An 8,895-nucleotide genomic window follows, 5' to 3' on the forward strand; every position below is an offset into this window, starting at 1 on the left:
CCCCCAGCACCCCCAGACCCTTGCAGGGGCTGCTCCCCAGCCTCTCCTCTCCCAGCTCAGCCTCGTGCTCAGCCTTGCTCCCCCTGGGTGCAGAACCCACACTTGGACTCAGCAGTTCTGTGTCACTGGCATTGCCTGTGGTGCATCTGTGCAGAGCCCTCTGCAAGGCCTCTCCTCCCTCCAGAGAGTCCACAGCACTCCCAGTTTGGAATCACCAGCAAAGTTGGTAATGGTGCATTCAACTCCTGCATTCAGATCCCTGATAAAAGCACTGAGCAGCACCTCCTGCCTAGGAATGAGCCCTGAGAATCATCCCTGGCCACCAGCCACTGGCCTGATGTGGCACCATTCAGTGCAGTGTGGGGCTGTCTCCAGAAGCTGTGCTGCAGCTGGGTTGTTGTTTGATGGTGGTTTTTTGTCAGCACAGGCGATTCTGTGTCGTTACAATGAGGAGAGCCAGAAGCACACAGCCCTGAGCCTCAGCAAGGAGCACAACCCCACCCAGTACGAGGAGAGGATGCGGATACAGAAAGCTGGGGGAAACGTCAGGTGAGTGCCTGAGGTGTGAATGAGCTGATCTAAACCCCAGCCTGATTTGGGGCCTGAGCACTGAGGTTTTGAAGCTCCCTGAGCCCAGCATGCATCCTAGTTGTGAGAATCTGCTGCTGCCTGAGGCCTGTAAGGGTTCAGTTACTGGGGTTGGTTGGTGGTTCCCAGAGCCTTAGGATGGCCAGGGCAGGACTCATGTGAGAGCCTGGCACTGGGATACCAGCATGGGCAGGCTTAAGCTTGACTTACAGATTTGGACCTACAGAGCTGGATTGGATTGTTGAGGAAGTTACTGCCTTTTGCACTCTGTGGTGCTGAACAGAACTGATCTCCTTGCAGCATGACTCCTCTGTCCTTGTCCTGTGAGAGGGGGCATGGTTTGAGAGAGCCCAGAAAGCCCTCGATGTCCATTGGTGTTGCTCCCTTGGGGTTTGCTGATGCACTGAGGCTCTCTGCATTAGGAGGGTGTATTGTGGAACCAGAATATGATTATCTTAATGTTCCTGTGCAAAAAGGAGTTCATGGCTGTTTGGGGAGCAGGTGCCAAACGCAACAGCTGAGACTTATTTTCCTGGCTAGGTTCTCTCTCTTCTTTGAGGGCTGTTTCTTGATTTAGTGGCATCTTCACCAAGAGAGGATTCAGTGGAGGTGAAGTATCTTCATGCCTGTGGAAGCAAAATGCACCCAGGCTGGAGAGGGGTGGGCTCAGTTCTGTTGTGCTGCCGTGTCTGGAGTGCTTTGTTCCCCTTATCTCTGGGGAGCACATGCTGCCACTTGCACTCAGCACTGATCTCTCTTTGCACATGGCAAAGAGGTGGCCCAGTGTCTGTTAGCTCCTTTCAGAACTGGTCCCTGACTGCCTGGGAGCCTCTCCCACTGCTTGCACTTCAGTATTTTGGGCCCAGGAGATAAGCCACAAAGTGTGTGAGTGTCAGATCTCTTCTCTGTGACATGCCTTGCTTCTGGCTTTTATCTCAAGCGAGGCTGCTCAACTACAAGATGAATGAGCTTTGTGTATTCTCAGAGGGCACAGAAGAGCCTTTTTGGGGAGAAGATGCTTTATTGTTAGAAAGGTGAAGTGTGGGAAGCTGTTTCTCTAGGGAGCTGGGTTAGTTAGAAAAGCTTGACTTCCCAGAGGTGTTTCCTAAGGGGTGTTGTAATGTAGGTTTCACAAACTGCTTGCTGCAATCAGTGGTTACTAAAGGCCAAGTGATCAGGAGCATGTTGTGTTTCTCACTCCTGGGAGCTGCCTGCAGCTGGGCCAGTCTGTAGGGGTTGGTGTCCTCAGACAGGACACAGGAGGGGCTGCTGACTCAGACCTCTTGCCTCTGCCACTCTGCTTCTAGTGAAGAGCAGTTTGCTGGATATCTTGCCAAAAAATAATCTCTATTCAAACTATGCCACTGGGAGTTCAGCTCACATATAATTTTACTGCCCCAGTTTGCTAGGCTAAGCAGGATTTGAGTTAGGGCAGGGTGACAGAAAACAGCCTTGAAGTCTCCTGACTATTTCCTCCTCACTTGTTTCCCAGAGCTTCACACAAACACACAGAAGGAAAAGGAGACTTTAAAAGGAAGATTTGAACTTGCTGGGGAAGTGGGTCATTATTTGTACAAGCAGATGGGTGCACAATGTCCCCATCAGGCAGTGCAGTGAAATGCACACGTGGGGAGGGCTCTGAGTGCTTTCTTTCCTCGTGCAGGGACGGGAGAGTGCTGGGAGTGCTGGAGGTTTCCCGCTCCATTGGGGATGGCCAGTACAAGCGCTGTGGTGTGATCTCTGTGCCAGATATCAAACGCTGCCAGCTCACACACAATGACAGGTAACGTGTGCCCTTGCACGGGGGGTGTCTGTCCCAGCCCTGTGGGCTCTGCTGTGAGAGCCAAGGCACTTCAGACTGATCCCTCCCAGAATTAGAGGATGCTCTTACTGGTGCTGTCTCTCTGCTTCTGTTCCTTATTAGAACAGTGGGATAATCTGCTGCTCTGCCAAGATGCTGGGAAGGCTCCTCTTGGAGGAACCAGCCTCATAGCAATAGCACACACAGGCCTTAGATGTCCTCTGTGCTCTGATTAAGCTCACAAATCAGTGTTCAAGCAGGTAGTTGAGGCTTGAGTTCTGGGTCTCCATTCTGTCCAGGAGTTGTTTTTAGCAGCTGTGGTGCCAATAAAGACTTTTGCATTCAGCTGTGATATTTGAAGATTTGAGATACTTTTCCATGATATGATTGGCAACGACAAATTGCAGCGAGCTTTTGTGTCAGTGTGGCCCAGAAGACTCTGAGAGGTGAGTGTAACCCAGTACTGCTGCTTTTTCTGGGATTAGAGCTCCATATCAAGTGATCCACTAAAATATTTCTAAAGATACTCTTGAGTATCATGCACTGAAATGATGTCTTCAGAGGCATGTGCAGACTGACCACTTCTGTGGGTTTATTTAATTTTCCTTGTCCTGCTGACTCTGGTTAGGGCTCCTGGTTAATAGAATTCCTTGTGCAGGCAGGGAGTGCACAGCAGGCTGTCTCCCCATCCTAAGGGGGGTGCTGCCCTTGCCTTGGGCTTTGTATCTCCTCCACCTTCTGCAGCCTGTGGCAATATTTTGTGTCAGTTTTCTGCTCACAGTTGTGTCACGTGCTTTTCTTTTGAATTTGCATATTAAAATTACCACATATCTCAGGAGTGTAGAAATGTAAAGTGATGTACATGAGGGATTCAGCTTTGTTTATTTCCTTACACTAGCTGCTTCACAGGGAAAATACATGAATGAAAAGGACTCAAAGGAAAGAAGCAGTTCTTAGAGAAACAATAGAGCATTTGACCAGGATCATACATGATCTTGCCAGTGTTGTAAGACAGCCAGGATGTCCTGATCAAGGTCTTATATTAGTTGCCTGGCTCTTTGTCCTGTATTTTGAATTGCCATGAACAGTAGGTCCCAAGGGATTTTCAGATGAGCTTTCACAGCATCTTCCCTTTGGATGTGAGCATGGATATTCGTAAAATAGATTGGAGTGATTTTGTTGTGGTTGAGGAGCCAAAAATTCAGCCTTGGAATCTGTCTCCACTTGATTTCCAGGTTCATTCTGATAGCGTGTGATGGCCTCTTTAAAGTCTTTACACCAGAAGAAGCTGTGAACTTCATCGTGTCCTGCCTGGAGGTGAGGACAAGGTGGCCTTGGTGGGGGGAAGGTCTGGGTTTGTCACTGCAGAGGGCACAAAATGCCAGAGTACTTCTGCCAGAGTAACTTTGGGGCAGTCTTCTAGTTACCCCTAGGCTGTCTGCATTTGTTCTGCTTCCCAATGTTTGGAAAATACACCCCCACTGTCGCAGGAGGCAGCAGGGGGGAAACTGGCATAAACCAAAGTAGAACTTAATGCAACTAAGACATACAAGAACACAATACAACAGCCCACCTTTGCTGGGAGCAGTGAGATTGCTCTGTCCCAACAGGATAAGAATATCCAGACGAGAGAAGGGAGGCTGGAGGCCGACGCTCGCTACGAGGCCGCGTGTAACAGGCTGGCCAGCAAGGCCGTGCAGCGCGGCTCGGCCGACAACGTCACCGTCATGCTGGTCCGGATCGAGCACTGAGGGACCTGCTGCAGCCAGGGGAGAGCTCTGTGTGCATGCATGTGTGCCTGCAGGAGGCCGGCTCCTGCTGGGGGCTCTCCAGTGTAAATAAAGATGGGTTTTTTCTAATAGGTTGATTGTGACGGTGTTCGCAGGGGTCTTAGATGCTCGTCGCTTTCCTCATCCTGACTCCGTGATTCAGAAGGCTTGATTTATTATTTTATGATATATATTATATTAAAACTATACTAAAAGAATAGAAGAAAGGATTTCATCAGAAGGCTAGCTAAGAATAGAAAAGGAATGGAATGATAACAAAAGCTTCTGTCTTGGACAGAGAGTTTGAGCCAGCTGACTGTGATTGGCCATTAATTACAACCAACCACATGAGACCAATCACAGATGCACCTGTTGCATTCCACAGCAGCAGATAATCATTGTTTACATTTTGTTCCTGAGGCCTCTCAGGAGAAAAAATCCCAAGGAAAGGATTTTTCAGAAAATGTGTCTGTGACAGCTGATGTCACTCTAGAGCGTGACAGGGCACAAAGCACCAAGGCTCCATCAGGAAGGTGCATTAGCGAGATCTATTAGAGCAACATGTTGCTTTTATAGTTTTTTCAAGATACTTACATTTACTTAACAGACACATTCACTGCCCATTGGTCATAAGAAAGAAACAAAGTTCTCAATAGGTGAACGAGGAGCCACGTCATTCTGTGAGCCAGCTAGAGTCTCTATCTTTTGACTTTCTCTCCTTCATCAAATCACCATGGTGACAGCCTTGGTGTCTTCCTTGACAGAGATATGGGGCTTTCCTTATCTTTAGGAAGCTTTTGCTGGCTCGCAAGAACAGCACAAAATGCCTTTCCTACAGGTTTAGCTCACTTAGTGCTAGGGTTGAATGCCTCTGCAACCACAGTGAATTCACTGGGCAAGGGTGTTACCAGGAGGGATCTGGGGGCATGAGCTCTGCCAGCTTTTAATGGGACAGTTCTGCTGTCCACATCCTTGAGCTTTGTGCAAGACCCTGGGAGAGTCTGGAGTTCCAGGTCTCAGACAGGCTGTACCATACAGACTGTGAAATCCTCTGGGCCACCAGTTTGGGATGTGGTATGGGCTGTCCACACTGGGTGGGAAATCTGGCTCTGAAGCTGGGCTGTGAGGTTGCCTGCAGCTGAGGGACACAACACCCGTTGCAGAGCAGCAGCATACCTGCCCTGTGCTTGCAGAACATGTTGGAGTTTACCACAAAGTTGGTGTGGAAAAAATGGCTGGAGTTTGCTCCTGATGTTTTTTGGAAAAAGTGTTTTCACCAAATGGGCTTGGTGAAAGGCAGCTGAACTGCAGGCAGGCTCTGTGCTTGTCTGTGCTATGTGAGGAGAAGGCATCTCAGGTTTTAGGTACTAATTAGTGTCTGGTGTCTCATCCTGTCTCAGTGCCTCTGCCAGCTGTTGCTGCAGTCAGTGTGCTGTTTTCCAGAGAAAATTTGGCCTAAGACCAAATGACAGAATGAAAGCTAAATGGATTGGGCTACCTAAGCCCTGCAGTTTCCAATTTCCCATGCTGTGTGTGTGAGAGGACAGGGAGGGAGCTGGGCTGAGGGCTGTGCATTGTGGTTGCCTCCTTGCCCTGGTGAGGCACAGCTGTAGTCCCAGGGGAGGGGGCAAGGGCAGGGTGGTGCCTGCTGTTTTGTGCAGGGCTGTGAGGCTTCCCTGGCTCCTTCCTGTTTTCTGTATCCCTGGAACTTTGGGATTTGTCCCAGCTCCTGGGCTGTTTGCTGGAGCACACGATGGCTGTCCTGTTTGGGACAGGTGGCTTGGCCATCTTACTTCTATTTCTGCTGCAGCAGTAGTGAGTTACACTTCATGGGCTTAGTCTGAGGGTGCACACTGACTCTGCATCTCCTGCAGAGCACTGAGGAAGGAAGTGGCCCTCTGGCAGAGATTTTGGGTAGGGCTGGTCCTCTGCCAGCTTGTTCTGCTCCCAGCCATTCCTGTGTATTTTGATGGAAGGCTGCAGTGCAGGATGAGCTGGGAGGGGATGCCTTTGTTAGCAGCACACTGTCCTGTTTCTGCTCTTGAAAGGCAAATTTGGAGAGCCCAAACAGAGCAGCATGGAGTTGCTTCTGTTTGTGGCAAAATAAACCCTGATGGCAAATTTCAGAAAGGTAACTTGCTTTCCATTCTCAGCTTCCCCTTTTTCCAGACCCAAACACCCCTACCCATAAACTGCTCCATTAACTGCTCCTTCACCAGGCTCCTCAAGGAGATGCAGCCTGTGGAGAAGGGCAGGGACATCCCTGGGAGAAGGTGGGGCTGTTAGCTGAGGCTATCTTGCAGTGCTGCTGGCACCACTTGCCCAGTTCTGAGTGCTACCGGGAAATCAAACGCTCAGCCTGCCTGGTGCAGCCCTGGCTGGGTCACGTAGGCTGTGCCCTGCTGAGCTCAGGCAGCTATCACAGCCAGAGCAAAGAGCTGGGCTCTATCTGGGCTGCCCACAGCCAGGCCCTGTGCCACAGGCAGGGAGTGCCTGCTCTGCAAAGCCACAGGGCAGGAATTTGCTTTAATCCAACATGTGGCGTTGTTGGGACTTTGTCTCATCGGTTGAGCAGCACTGGATATTAGAGCTTTGTTAGGCAGTCATTAGCTTCAGCATAATTAAAAGCCCAGGTTCCAGCTGTTCATAGTTGACTGAAGAAAAACTGTGTGGAGAAAATCAGATTTGGAGTTTTTGCTGCTGATGATTGAGGAGTTATGACTACACACAACAAAGCCAATGGCAGATGCAGTGTCAAGAGTCAATGGAAACGAGAACGAGCACTTGGTCCTTTTCACTAATGTGGCACATGAACTGTAAGGGTCATATCTTTTCATAGATCAACAGAAACTTTTCTCTACTGGCTTTTGAATTGTATTAACCTACTGATAAAGCTCTATCTAGCTTTTTAAAGTTATGACTGTCAGGTCTTCACAGTGAAGATGCTGGTGTGAAGGATGTTGGCTCCTGCCAGCAAACCCTCTCCTCATTCACTGCAGGGGCTAAAGCAATGCATAATCTGGCCTGGGCTGCTGAGACTAAGTCTGGACAGGGAAGGGAAGTCCCCTGAGGGCAAAAATGGATGTGTGGGGCTTTGTACCAGGCACGGTGAGAGCTGAGCCCTAGGCAGCCATCTGCTGCCACTGTCAGCAGTGTTTTCCAAGATAAACTTCTAGGCCTAGCCTTTAGATAAAAGTGAATGCCTTAGGTCCTGCTCAGGCTGCTTTATTACTATCATCATCATCATCATCATCATCATCTCCTTCATGACCTTTTGTCCATCTTCAGCACAAGCAGTATCAGACCAGACTGCAGCTCCCTGTATGAGCAAATGCTCTTCCTTAGGCTTGGTGCTGAGCAGGGGAGACACAATGGTGGCTGGCAGAGGGAAGGGTCTGGCTGCTCCTGGCACAGGTTCAGCCTCTTCACACTCCCAGCAGAACAGCACTGAAATCGGAGCCACTTTGAACGGTGAGGGGGGAGCCTGCCGTGTTGTCCACAAAAACAGAGGCATACTGCCCAGCCTGGGGGGAGAGAGGGGTTAGCAGGGCAGGACACCTCCCCTGGGCACCAGGCATGGCCTGGCAGGGCCAAGGACAGAGCTCTCCCTGCACACAGCAACCAAGAGCTGGAGGAGCTGCCCCTCCCCTTCCCTCTGGGAAAAGAGCAGCACAAGGCCTTTGGGGCAGCCCAGCCACAGCCTGTGCCCAGCAGAGCTCTGCCCTGACTGTCTCTGGGACCTGATGCCCAGCCCTGGGCTGGGGCCATGGAAGGCACCTTCCTGCCCAGCACTGTCCCAGTGGAGCTGGCCCCACTCACCTGCAGGTACAGGGTGCCTGTGACAGAGATGGTGAAAAGGTCCCCGCTGCTCTCCAGCCGGGATACGCTCTCCAGATGGCTGCAGAAGAGCGAGGGCAGTGGTGGGGGGAGCAGCCCCTCCTTTCCCAGCGATGCTGGGCTCCTTCCCCCCTCCCTGGCCCTGGCCTCGCCCTGGGGTACCTGTTGTGCTGGCAGCAGGACTGCACACAGATCAGCACCCGCAGGCGGCTCCCCCGGCATCCCTGCCTCTTCCTCCGCGGCTCCCTGCGCGCTGGGACAGAGCGGGGGGTGAGGCCATCCCAGCCTGCCCCGGCGGGGCCGCGGGGCTGTCGGAGGGCTCACCGATGTGCAGAGTGCTGCTGAAGCTGTAGTATCCTGCAAGGGGGGCTGTGTACTGCCCGCTGGTCAGGTTCAGCCCCGCGCCACGGTGGAACATCTCCTCCCTCTCAGGCTGGCATAGGGAAGGGCTGGAGTTAGAGGAGGAGTCCCTGTGCCAGGGGGGTGCCCCTGCAGACAGGGAAAGGGGCAGGCTGGGCACTCACAATGTAGAACTGCCCCAGCTCCTGCCACTGCTTCTGCTCCACAGCGATGTCTGCACGCGTTTGGCAATGGAAAGCTGCTTCCACCCGACGCTGGGCCCCGGCCTGGCCGCTGCCTTTGCTGCTTTCCTCCTCCTTAGACCCTTCCCCAGCTGTCCTGCACATCTTTGCCGTGCCTGACCCCGAACCCCACCGGAGTCTCACGTTAGGAAGGGAACCTTCACTTTTCCTGGCTCTGCTGCACAGCCCTGCTTCGCCTTGTCCTGATGTCCCCGCAGCTCCCACCCCGTGTCCCCAGCCCGGTACCTCTGAGCAGGAGCTGCAGCTCCCTCAGCAGCTCCTCGGGCACGGGGAGCGCGGCTCCCGCGGTTGTTTTTCC

The 8,895-nt window shown here is 52.0% G+C and overlaps 2 protein-coding genes across 2 annotated transcripts in view; one reads left to right on the forward strand and one right to left on the reverse strand.

Moving 5' to 3' along the window:
• Positions 1-4,250, forward strand: part of ILKAP (ILK associated serine/threonine phosphatase) — a gene marked incomplete at its 5' end in the record, with an annotated part of 10,906 nt that extends 6,656 nt beyond the window's left edge. The window contains 4 exons of the mRNA XM_031060353.1: positions 428-549; positions 2,252-2,371; positions 3,625-3,706; positions 4,000-4,250. Coding sequence (XP_030916213.1) covers positions 428-549; positions 2,252-2,371; positions 3,625-3,706; positions 4,000-4,140 — 465 coding nt within the window. The remainder of the gene's footprint in view (positions 1-427; positions 550-2,251; positions 2,372-3,624; positions 3,707-3,999) is intronic.
• Positions 4,251-7,397: 3,147 nt separating this feature from the next.
• On the reverse strand, positions 7,398-8,889 carry ERFE (erythroferrone; the record flags this gene model as incomplete). Its single annotated transcript, XM_031060347.1, has 6 exons — positions 7,398-7,682; positions 7,978-8,056; positions 8,158-8,248; positions 8,320-8,428; positions 8,520-8,692; positions 8,823-8,889. Coding segments are annotated over 6 exons (618 nt in total), but the record flags the coding sequence as incomplete, so codon positions are not given.
• Positions 8,890-8,895: the final 6 nt, after the last annotated feature.

Source organism: Geospiza fortis, unplaced genomic scaffold (genome assembly GCF_000277835.1).
Source record: "Geospiza fortis unplaced genomic scaffold, GeoFor_1.0 scaffold118, whole genome shotgun sequence".
In the NCBI taxonomy this organism is placed as follows: domain Eukaryota; kingdom Metazoa; phylum Chordata; class Aves; order Passeriformes; family Thraupidae; genus Geospiza; species Geospiza fortis.